The following is a 12,848-nucleotide window of genomic DNA, read 5'->3' on the forward strand; positions in this document are numbered from 1 at the left end:
AGGATTAGGGGGGAGAAAAACTAAATTTCAGTATGATGCAAATATTATGAAATACAGCTCTATAAAAAGAATCTTTGTCATGCAAAAACCCTAAAATAGTCACTCTGGTGACACATATAAATTCCATTTTTAAAAAAACTATATTTTACACATATGGTCACCAAGTCCAGCTCTTATAAGAGGGATTCTCAACAACAAAGAAGTCATTGTTTTTTGCATTTATGGGTTAACATTTTCAGGGTGCAAAAATAATAATAATAGTAATAAACGCAAGGGTGGCGGTAAAAACTGGGCAAGGTGTATGAAAGAGAGCAATAAAGGACAACTTAAATAATACGTTGACGACAGTCAATGTATTGGAGGAGCTGCATGCTAGCCACAGAAATAAAACAGGCACCGTTGCTCCCACTACAGATAATACAATAGAACAGCATGCACACATTTAAATGAAAAGTATAGGGACTCTGTCAAATCTGTTCGAACATACAATGGTTTTACATTTAATGGATAAGCACTTACATTTTCTGTGGTTCCAGTAATCACGTGCAGTCCATCATAGGTTGATTTGATGTACATGCCCTAGAGCGAGTCAGACATATTAACTCATTACTCCAACATTTAGAAATAGAGCCGCGAGTGAGATGTAAACTTATAAAACATTAAAGGCAGTCCCTTCAGAACACCACTCATTTTTCAGTCTCCTGAAACATTGCAAAACAAGATCCACAGAGCAGGAAGGGGAATTAACCAAGGCGAAAATACTGGTGAAAGAAATCAGAAACAAGATCTCTTTGATATTATAATTTGTGTACCGGGCGCACAGAATTTTGGTCTAACTCTGGGGAACTCAGAAAGAATGTTCTCAGACCTGTTGAATGAATGAGGCAGTTCAAACAAGGCCGGTCCTCTCCCGACCACTTCTCTGTGTAGTGACACAATATATTCAGTTAATTTGGTCTCAGCAGTCCCTGCACGGTAACTAATTCAAGCCACTAACAGCCACACCAGGAAGTATGAGCAAAGACTGTTAAGTAACACAACATAGGAAATGAATTAGAAACAGGCGCTCTTGCATTTTAAGTGGGGGCGGGGGGGGGGTGGTGGCGTATAGATTAATACTCTCCTTCCTCAAAGGCCCGATAGTCAAACTCAGAGGTGAATGCCTAGCATGGAGGAAACGTCTCTGTAGTTTGACACAGCATGTATAAAAAAGAAGGTTTATTAAACTTTGGTAAGATGGGGAAAGAGCAAAAGTAAACAGAGCAAAGAGTAGTTGCTCACGCTGGTACCAATATTGTATTGATAATAACATAGATTCCCCTCAGAAGTCTTTTTGACCGTAAACTTGCCCTGCTCAGCAACCTACCGCGCTCTGCAGTGAGCGCCTCATCCAATACTAACAGCTGCACGGGTCCGCCTGTCCTCTCCTTTGCCATCACTTTCATCCGCAGAGTAATGGGCTTCCCCCTCCCACGCAGTACTCCTCTTCCCAGAGCTTTGCTTGTATAACTTGACCTTCTGAAATGGCAACCCCATTTCTGCCCATGCGAGGCAGTTCTCCGCTTCAATATGTGAATAAGCCCACCTCCAGGAAGTCTTCTGTGTGTACCCCATCATAAGCCATCATTTACTTGGAAGCCAAGCACTCTCGGTATGTACATTTCTCCTTACCAAGAATGTGGGCTTGTCAGCATTTGGTTGATTTTTGTTTTCCTATCTGAGAGCAGAGACTGCCCCCATATCTTCCCACAGCTCCCTACACACTAGGCACTCCCCCTCCCCCCTTCCTCCTCCTCCTCCTCCATACCAGCCACAGTAGCTGCAGCCACCAATTACTGCACACATACTATTGGTCCAGCATCTGGCACTCAGCATGCATCATCTAATTTAATACATTCAACAACCCTGTGAGGGTTATGATCATTATTATTACTCACTTTTGACAGATGAGGAAATTGACACATCAAGAGGTAAAGTCACTTGGCTGCTGGGATTTAAACCACACTCTCTGACTCAAAGCCTCTAAGCTCGTCAATGGGCCTCAGAGTTTCCTCACTTAAATGTCAGCAGATTAACCACATCGGCTGCATGCTAGGTAACGGAGATGTAGGTACCTAGGTGCTGATCTAGGAATCTACCTGTATGTATTCTCAGGGCCTGTTATTACAGAGCTCATACATTACTTCTAAAGCATTTCTGAACTTTTTTTTTAAAGAATCATTTCTTTCAGCCAGTCTCTTCTCGGCCTAAGTGGTAACAGAGACTTCAAAGCAGACGTTGTTTCATACCCAGAGACCACCTTTCCTTTGGGGGAACGTTTTCTATCTCCTTGAATTGCTAAGACCTAAAAATAAAACTGTTAAGACAGTTCCTTCGAGATATGAGTATATAGTTTTAAAACAGTATTTATTTTTATACTTTGAAGACATAAAACTTATCATCAGTTCAAGATGGCAAATTCCTAACTACGTAATGGAAGACAGTCTAATTGAATTCTACTCTTCAGAATTCTAGTGAAAGCGATAAGGAATTTAAAAACACACACACACATAACACACCAACTTTAATAAATGATGTTATTTGAAAATAAACAAGTGTTGTCAGAATTCTTACCAAGCCCTCCCCAGGTTTAATGTTTGGTAAGTGAACTTTTTCCAGACACGCACACTGGCTCATGACAGGATCCGTGGTAGATCGGATTGTTTTATCACAGATGCCATTTAAAACCTTGACCTAGAGTTGGAGAGGCAAACAGGGAAGGTTCAATCATTAACCAAGTTTATCTCCGGCTGAATTTTTTTTTTTAAATGCACTTCACCTATCATCTTCAGCTCTGGTTGTGACAGTACCTGTGATAATACTGCTCAGCGAGCACATGGCACTTGGGTGCCATATTTGCAATGTGTGGGAATAGTGTCACGATTTCAGCTTTGCTTAAAAAGTGCACCTTTTATATTAACTCGTTTACAACCACTGAAGCGCACAGGCTGGGCAGAAACCCCCTTTCAGCAGTTCAAGAATCCTGTATTCCCCAGCCATCTGTGTGGTTTTTTAGGGAATGCTCACATTCTCTGCATACCAAATATGGACAAGGTAAAAAAATATATACTTTTGCCGGCACCTTTTTTTTAATAGATTTTATATTTTAAACAGTTTTTAGAGAAAAACGGAGCAGAAATTAGAGTCCTATATACTTCCTTCCCTACCCCAACACAGTTTCCAACACAGTTATATTATTATAACAGTTAATAATAACAAGATCTGATTAACATCTTGCATTAGTGTGGTACACGTGTTACAACTGATCAACCAATAGTGTTACATTATTGTTAACTAAGGTCTGTAGTTTACATCGGGGTTCACCCTTTGTGGTGTACAGTTCTATGGGTTTTCACAAATGCATAACGTCATATATTCACTATCACAGTATCAGAGAAGAGTTTCACTGCCCTAAAAATTCCCTCGCCTCTACCTACTTGTCTGTCCCCACTCCCCTACTATGAACCCCTGGCAATCACCCACCTTCCCACTGTCTCTATAGTTTTGTCTTTTCCAGAATCCTATATAGTTGGAATCATACAGTATGTCGTCTTTTCAGATTGGCTGCTTTCACTTAGTCATATGCATTTAAGATTCCTCCATATCTTTTCAAGGCTTGATAGCTCATTTCTTTTTAGTGCTGAATAACATTCCATTGTCTGGATGTACCAGTTTGTTTACCAGTCACCTACAGGACATCTTGGCTACTTCCAAGTTTTGGCAGTTAGGATTAAAGCTGCTATGACATTCTGTGAAGGTTCTTGTGATATAAGCTTCTTTCATTTGGGTAAATACCTAGGTGTACAACTGCTGGATCGTAGGGTCAGAGTACGTTTAGTTGTGTAAAAAACTGCCACAGGGTCTTCCAGTGTGGCTGTACCATTTTGCCTTCCTATCAGCAACGAACAAGAGTTCCTACTGCTCCACACTTGGTGCCGTCACGTGTTGGATTATAGTTATCCTAATAGTTGTTCAGTGGTACCTTGCTGTTACTTTAATTTGCAATTCCTTAATGAAACATGATGTTGAACATCTTTTCATATACTTATCTGCCAGCTGTATATCATTTTCCATGAGGTGTCTGTTTGGATCTTTTGTCCACTTTTTAATTAGGTTGTTTGTTTTCTTATTACTGAGTTTTAAGAATTCTCTGTGTATTTTGGCTACAAGTCCTTTATCTGATATGTGTTTCGGAAAACAGTTTCTCCCAGTCCGTGGCTTGTCTTTTCATTCTCAGTGCATTGATGGAGCAGTGTTTTTCATTTCAATGCAGTCTACCTTATTATCCATTTCTCTCTCATGGATCACGCTTTTCGTGCCGTATCTAAAAACTCATCGCCAAACCCGAGGTCACCAAGATTTTCTCCCGTTATTTCAAGGCATTTTATAGTTTTGCGTTGTACATTTAGGTCTATGATCCTTTTAGTGATGGCTCACATTGTCTGAACGCCAAACACTGACCAGGTACAACTGTAGAGACGGGAGGATCCCTATTAAGTGGTCCCCGTGTAGAAATCACAGTGGCTACGTGTGGTTATTTCTCCCAATCAGATTCATCTAACCTTTGAAAATTAAACAACTAAAGAAATCAGGAGATTCCAAAGAGTGATTTTTTTTTCCCCCAAGGGGGAGAATCCAAGAAGTGACACTTTTTACATTCCTCCAGTGTGTTTAGCCTCCCTGTTTATGGAAAATATATTTATAGAAGTTTCATTGCTAAATTCCTCAACATCAGTAGAAGGAAGGCCTTATCAAAAGAGCACAGGCTGGCTTATGTCAAAAGGAGGAAGCGATGATGAATAGTTACCGAATGCTCTCTAAACAGTCGCAGTACATCTCCCCTCGATCATAAGGTTTTTGCCAAGATTCTTTTTTTTTTAAACAAAATGGTCCTAAAGTGAAATTTGCACATCAGTTTAACCCTGATTAACAGGCTAGTTAATAATTTATGTACAATTGTACCCTGATGAAGGGTTCAGAGCACGGGAAATAAAGTAAAGCAGAGACCTCCATATACCCAATTTAAGCACAGGAATTTTCACAGGAGTTGGTCTAATTGTTAAATAACTTTTATTCTTCCTTTTCCACCTAAATTAACAGACTCATATCCCCAAAGCCGATACTTCGAAGCATACCCTGAAATAATTAGCCACAGTCCATTTACTTTAATTCTTGTGATTCCCACTGTTTCGGGAAAAGGAATTTTACTGCAATTTTTAGAAGGTATACTTACTACAGCCAAAACTTTATCCTCCATTTCTGCTACAAGGCAATCCTAAAGGAAGAAAGAAGAAAATGAAAACTGTAAGAGCTAAAAACTTTCAGAAACCGTTGGCTTATTAGCTCACTAGATATTTCCTGGGGTCCAAGGAGGTCCCTGACACACCTCCCACCCTGCAGCCTGAGTAGTCCTGGACCATCTGGAGGAGAGACCTGGATGGGAGAAGAGGGCAGAGCAGGAAAGGAGCTGACATTTGACTCCTCCTAAGATTTCAGTCTCTCCTGACCCAGGATACTAATCATCCAAGGAACCCATCTGACCAATTATTTAATCAGAAAGCCTACAAAAATCACCAGAACTGAAAATCCACCTATTATCCAGACTGTACAGAGAGTAGGAAGCCAGAAGTCAGAGTCCAAGAAAGTTGACGATGACTCTCAAACGTGACCCCAGGCTGAGCTAGCACTGGGCCAACAAGCCCGGAGTCGTTAGCTCTGGGCCTGCCCATAAGAATAGCTTTCAAATAAGGGCTTGAGTAAACTTAGCCACAGAGTTTATTTTAAGCACCAGTGAGATTAAATCAGATATTTCAGTCCTTAATAGATGAAAAGCGTTCAACAAAACGTTCATTAACAGGCTGCCAGAAAAGTGGTCTTGAGGTATGCTACCGATGACATTAAAGAAGGGGCTGGAATGCAAGGCATTGTTTACTCAGCTTAAGAACAAAAGACTCGGAACCCTATGAACCCAGTGAGCTGATTAAAGGAATAACCATTGTCCTGTCGAAAAGCAGCCAATGTGAAACTCTCAAGTTAACCTTCTGAAGCATTACCTACAGCAGATTTCAATCAACATGGCAGAGTGCATGCAGAAGAAGAGGGAGATCAACGAGATTCTTGACAGTTTATCTGGCACCATTCAGTAAATCCCAAACTGGGGCACCCGAAGGAAAATACGAATTATGTTATGTCCAGGAAGGATACTGACCAACTCTGTTGGATTTATCAGACAAAGATGTTCACTTCAATCAAGATGTCATGCTAGGTCATATTTTACCGCCAGTGGGGGTAGGGGTGAAAATGTATGATATTCTACCCTATGCGATTTCATAATCAGATGTGAGGTGCCTTCTTCTTAAAAGGTTTTTAAATTTTCTCCACTAGGTAAAAGTGTGGGAAATAATAGTCACTCTACTGACTTAACACAGACTCTCAGGAAAAGAGCAGCCTGGTGAGAAAACACTTAAAAAAAGGAAATTTAGGAATGTATTTTTGCACGTGTGAATCCGATATAAATTCAAACTCCAGGAGCAACTGCTGTAAAATATGAATGATTACAGTTCAAAAATGTGCTTTTCGTCCGCCGTCTTGTGCGTGGAACTAAACCATCAACTGCTGTGATGGCCCCTCTCCTGCTCACACCATCCGAAGGACAGAATTCTCAAATAAATGTCAACTTTAGCAAAACAGAGTACTTACACAGTCTCGTGCTAGAAATAAAACTGGTGATTTGTGTTTATGCTTTTTCACTACACATCCCAAATGATACGAGGGCTGTCATCCTCAGGAGGTAATCACCCACAGGCAGAGAGCTCCTGCCCATACACCAGGGCCCAAGCATCAAGGTGCATGTGCGACCTCACGGTCCCTCACACTTGATTCCTTGACGGATCCGAGAAGCCACCAAGAAAATGGGCTCCTGTGGTGATGGAGCCGGTGGCAGAGGAGCGCGCCTGTCTCCGTGAACTGTCCAAGGCAGCGTGTGAAAGCGCCGCTTTTTACCTTCCGCCCCCCCGTGAACGTGGGTTCCCACACCCATTCCTACCGGGAGGAAGCAGCTGCAGACCTGACTTCATGCTATTTGGCATGAAGGCAACAGAACGGAAAAGAGAAGAACTGGAACCAAGTCAGCCCTTCGTGACCCCGACAGCAGGCCGGAGCTTTGTCACCTTCCTTGCTCACCCGGATCAGCAGACTCAGGCCAATCAACCTGGCAGAGACCCAGCCCAGGGCAGCTCGCGGCTGCCCCTTCTCTGCTGCTCTTCCTTATTCTACCCTCTTACTAACTGAGGAGCCTTGGGAGATGGCTTTAACCTCTCCATAGCTCAGTTTCCTTCTCTGTAAAGTGAAGATGATAAAACCTGCCTCAGAGAACTGTTGAGAATTCAACGTGATAACACACATCAGGCAGATAGTGTCCACACCTGAGACCCAACCAGCTCCCAATAAATGGTCTCCTGACCTTCCCTCCTCTGCTGGTTGGTATGCTTTCTTTCCATTCCGTTTTTCTGGGCTCTCTACTGCTCAGCATTTCTTCCTACACCGGAACCCAGCACCTGCCACTGCCATGTTGTCTCCTGCCAGTTTGCATGCCCTCGCAACTTCAGGAGGACAGATTAAAGAAAGAGATCAGAATCCCTTCCCACCAGGAGACTTCACCTGAAATTATAGCCTGAAAACTGGATGGAAGGTCTATCCATGGACTCCGCGTGGGACATACATGAATCACTTTGCTATACACCTGAAACTAACACGACATGGTGAATTAACTATACTTCAACTACAAAAAGGAGAGAAAAAAGTTAACTAGCAGGAAGAAGATGCTATACACCTGAAACTAACACGACATGGTGAATTAAGGATACTTCAACTACAAAAAGGAGAGAAAAAAAGTTAACTAGCACGAAGAAGATGCTATACACCTGAAACTAACACGACATGGTGAATTAACGATACTTCAACTACAAAAAGGAGAGAAAAAGAGTTAACTAGCACGAAGAAGAAGAAGAGTGCCATTTTCTTACGGAGGAAGAAAACAACAACTGTTTATCATTCCAATCTGGAGAGGTACACACTGTCATCAGAGGGAAGGAAGCAGAGAAAGTAACAAGAAAGAGGAGGGGAGTGTGGCAGTATGTGGAACAGAGAAAGAAGAAAAGGGACAAACAAATGCCTGTCTTCACACACAGGGGCACAGAGAATAAAGACTCTAGGAGAACATGTTCCTTGTCACCAGAAATAGAGAGACGCAGCTTTTGTTCCTTCAATTCCCCAGGAATAAAAAAGCAATAAATGGAAAAGGCAGGTTTCTTCCTAAAGAGTCAAAAGGTCTTTTGCCAAAAAGTTTGGAGAAAAACTGCACTTCTCGCAGTTGTGAGAGGGTGTGAAACCCCTGGCAAATTCAGCCTTGCTGCTGCCACGACACCGCACGTGGAAAAAGACATTCCACTCATCCTTCAGCTGTGCACGCGGATTTTACTACTTGCCAAAGCGACTACGTTCTCCAATTACTACGGAAAACACACGTCCGTCAAGAGCTGAACATGTTTTTCAAACTAAGTTCATAAAATGACATTCCCATATATATTTTTACACATTGCCAGTCTTAATCCTTAAAAATGGTTCAAATTTAAATAAACTAAAAGGTACCAGAAATCCCAACATGTTTGTTAACTTTGTCTTCTTCTTTTTTTTTTTTTTTTTTTCTGTACGCGGGCCTCTCACTGTTGTGGCCTCTCCCGTTGCGGAGCACAGGCTCCGGACGCGCAGGCTCAGCGGCCATGGCTCACGGGCCCCGCCGCTCCGCGGCATGTGGGATCTTCCCGGACCGGGGCACGAACCCATGTCCCCTGCATCGGCAGGCGGACTCGCAACCACTGCGCCACCAGGGAAGCCCAACTTTGTCTTCTTCTTAAGCCATCAAGTGCGGCTCCAGAAATGCAGTACCAGAAAAGATTTTTATATTTCCTACCATAGGCTATTATTTCTGAAGTAGGCACTGTGCTATACATACATCTTATTTAATCTTCATAATCTTTTGAGGTAGGTACGACTATTTTTTAAATATTCTATACTAATTCTCTGATCTAATTTTGCATGAATAAGTAAATGTGGTCACATACATGCTTTTTGTAAATGAGTAAGTGTTTTCTGTTCTTTGGCTCGCCTCCTACATTCTCTCCCCACTTTTCTCCCAGCCAAAGTAAACCCAACTCTTCTCCAAATTGCCCACTGTATTTATATATTCCTTTGTATATAGGTTTTCAGATGTACTGCATATTACAAATACATATATTCATACATTTAAAATTTTTTGGGTCACCATTCGTCTTCCTCTTACACTTTTTTTTCCCCTTTTTTCTTACTCCACAATAACTTGTAGAAATTCCAGCAAATCATCTGGTAAGGTAACTGTTAGTATTCCCATTTTACAGATAAGAAAATTGAGACTCATAAGTTTGAAGTGACTTGTCCAATGTCCCAGGGCTAAGTAATGGTAGAGGTAGGATTTGAACCCATAGCTGTCTGTCTCTGAAGCATACGCTCTATGAGCGCCCAAGGGAAAACAAAAACAAAAAATAAACACAAATAGAAACAATACCTGTTGTGTCCCTTAAGTTTGGGTTAAATTTTTCCTGATAAGCGACAAATTCCCAACAGCCTATTTGTCAAAAGCATTATCTCATTCGTTTAAACACACATTTTGAAAGTACCATGGGGCTTCCCTGGTGGCGCAGTGGTTGAAAGTCCGCCTGCCGATGCAGGAGACACGGGTTCGTGTCCCGGTCCGGGAAGATCCCACATGCCGCGGAGCGGCTGGGCCCGTGACCCACGGCCGCTGAGTCTGCGCGTCCGGAGCCTGTGCTCCGCAACGGGAGAGGCCACAACGGTGAGAGGCCCGCATACCGCAAAAAAAAAAAAAGAAAGAAAGAAAGAAAAAGTACCATGAATCATGGGCCAGGCATCATGTGGCCCCAGTAAACAGGGGTAAGTGTGATGAGGGTGCCCAGTGGGCACCCTTCTGAGTGGGATCTGTACCCCTGGGCAGCCTCTACCGCAAATGCCAGGACCTGGTGGCTACATGATGAATGCACCGTGATTGGTATCAGGCTCTTTCTGTCAAAATTATTTTATGCACCATAAAAAAGAGCTGAAACTCAGGGCCACTTTACTGCTCTGAGCGTTTTCCTAAGGACATGGCCTCAAAAGCATGATGATGAAGTCCCACGTGCCTCAAGTTCAAGGGCTGCTCAGGACTGGACCTTAAACAACAGCCAAACTTCACTCTTCACGTTCCGGGAACAGACAGAAAGCACACAGCTCTTCAGAACTGCATCTATTTTACGGCATGGTTAGAACTGAGGAAAGGATGTTATTTACTTTCTGCCAAATCAGCAGTGGAAACAAACGTGCAAACACAGAATTTTCAAACCTAGTGAGATGTGAAAAGAGAACAAGTTCTTCCTTACATTTTATGGCCTCAACTCAATTCAAAAATAATCTTACAACAGTCTGCTACATGCCAGTCAATATCTTCCTGGCCTTCACTAAGATGCGAAGGTCTGGCAAATGAGCTGTGTGTGAAACTGACGTGTGACTTCCAAACCAGAACATTTGTCAGCGTGAGAATCACCCAGGTTCTCTGTACCTCTGCCCCAGAGACAAACAACGTAAGATACTGGTTGTTCTGTCAGCCTACAACCTGAAGTGAGGTGAGCTGAAGCAGATCCCTCAGCTGACCCATTTGGATGTAGATAATCCAGGAATAAATTGCTGAGGTTTGGGGGCTGTTTGTTACTGAATCACCACCAAGCTCCTCCTGACTGGTAAACCTAACCACCAGAGGTCAAAATGAAAAGAAAATTCACAAGCAGATATAGCAACATACTCAGAAAAAAGATTGTGGTGAAATACAGTTACTCCAGAATATCTATTTTTAAAAAATTAAGTGCTCTAACATTTTAGAGAAAGTACAGGGCTATTAGCCCAACTATTTTAAAGTGAAAGAAGGTAATCTTTGATGTAAAGGTCACTGGTCATTTTTCACAGAAACTATCTGTAAATTCCTCTAACTTAAAGCCGTTCATCTCTCCCCAGCTCTGATGGGAGGATAAAGCGGGAGAAAGAAAGAATGGTACTTCATACCTGCATATAAACCCTCTGAAGAAAAGGAAAAGGGAAAAAAAACTTTTAGAAAACACCAGTGATGTACTGACCTTCTGGACTGTAGTGGTCAGGTCCAAGCAAAGCTGAATGATTTTGTTCTTCGTTACTGAGAAATCAGTGATCCCTGTAAATGGAGCCCTAGAAAGCAACGAAAATTTGTCTTTATAAAAAAAAAAAGTGGAGAGGATGAACCCACTGGGATCCCACACTGTGTGTTAACAAGCACAGCTACACAACAGGCTGGTTTAAATTGTTATGTAACTGTTTGCTCTCAAGTAACACACAAAATAGGAATCTGAATAGAACAGAGACAGAGAAGTTCTAGATAAAAACACATCCAAAAATGAGCCAAGAGAATGAACATCCCTTCAAAAGTCAACTAACAGCCTTCATACAAACAAATAATCAATAATGTTTAACCTCAGTAAAACTCAACTTTAACTCTTCTCTAAGCTGAGGTTAATTTGTTCCTGCTATTCACCTCAGGAACTTCCAAAGGGACCCTAAAATGGACCACTGACCCCAAACTCCTGGACAGGTCCAATGGCAAGGGCAAGAAAGGGATAAAGGTTCCTCTTCGTCAGGCAAAATACCGACTTCTATGCATCTCAGACCCTCCTTTTACAGGACATCACTTACACCCATCACTTACCGGTCCAGCCAAGCTAACAAGGCCTTGGCAGCGCCTATGAGCTCCACCACAGAAGTCAGGAACTCATTGGGGGGCTTGTGGGAGGTGTTCCCATCATAGGCTGGACTTTTTCTCCGGCTGCTTATGTAATTCTGTAAATTGTGGGAAGCTGCTCGCAGTTTCAGAACCAAGTTCTTCATATTGTCAGTTTCAAGGCCATAATTCTGGAAAACAAAATCAAAGGGAAAAATTCAAAACAATCAACAATGTCCAAACTCTCATAATAACCAAAAACCCACTGAGTTACCTGAATAACTCCTATGTCAGCCACAAAACCCTACGTGATTTGCTCACACTGTTGATCTCACCCACGTGGGCCACACCAGCCTTGCCTCTGTTCCTCTTGCCTCAGGGACTTTGTTCTTGCTAGTTTCTCTTCCCGAAATTCTCGTCCCACAAAGGTTGGCATGGACAGCTCTTTCCTATCACATCCTAATTAGCCCAAATGTCCCCTCCTCTTCAAGGCTTCCAGGACCATCTGGAGCAGTTTCTCAACCTGGGCCCTAGTGACATTTAAAGCCTAATAATTGTTTGTTTGGGTTGGGGGGTGAGACTCCTGTAGATGGCAGAATGTTTAGCTGGCCTCTACTCGTTAGATATCAGTAGCATCCGGTCCCCAGTTGTGACAAGCAAAAATGTCTCCAGACACTGCCAAATACCTCCTGAGGTCACTCTCTAGCCATCACCTCTGTCATCTCTGAACCAACCTTGTTCACTGCTGTCTTTCTAAGTCAGATGCAAGGTCTGCGAGAGCTGGGCTCTGTGTGTATTACTCATGACTGCATTTCCAGGACAGCAGACGTAAAGCAGTCATTGAATGGAGGAATTTCCATGAGATAAAAGTCACACAGAAACAGAAAAGCACTGACTAAACATCAATTCACCTGGAAGGTCATTTCCATCTTGTGAGCCTCTAACCTCCGTTCTTTCTGAACAATGTTTGACTTACCTG

The 12,848-nt window shown here is 42.5% G+C and overlaps 1 protein-coding gene across 4 annotated transcripts in view; it reads right to left on the bottom strand.

The window, feature by feature from the left end:
• The window catches only part of CNKSR3 (CNKSR family member 3), a 103,014-nt gene that overhangs the window by 19,020 nt on the left and 71,146 nt on the right, over window positions 1-12,848 (bottom strand). For all 4 annotated transcript variants that reach the window (XM_067011071.1, XM_059083731.2, XM_059083733.2 and 1 more), the window contains exons 3-7: window positions 11,858-12,060; window positions 11,256-11,343; window positions 5,273-5,314; window positions 2,614-2,733; window positions 520-579 (exon numbers count right to left, since the gene is read on the bottom strand). In XM_067011071.1, the coding sequence (XP_066867172.1) occupies window positions 520-579; window positions 2,614-2,733; window positions 5,273-5,314; window positions 11,256-11,343; window positions 11,858-12,060 (513 nt within the window). The remainder of the gene's footprint in view (window positions 1-519; window positions 580-2,613; window positions 2,734-5,272; window positions 5,315-11,255; window positions 11,344-11,857; window positions 12,061-12,848) is intronic.

Source organism: Kogia breviceps, chromosome 13, assembly GCF_026419965.1.
Source record: "Kogia breviceps isolate mKogBre1 chromosome 13, mKogBre1 haplotype 1, whole genome shotgun sequence".
NCBI lineage: Eukaryota > Metazoa > Chordata > Mammalia > Artiodactyla > Physeteridae > Kogia > Kogia breviceps.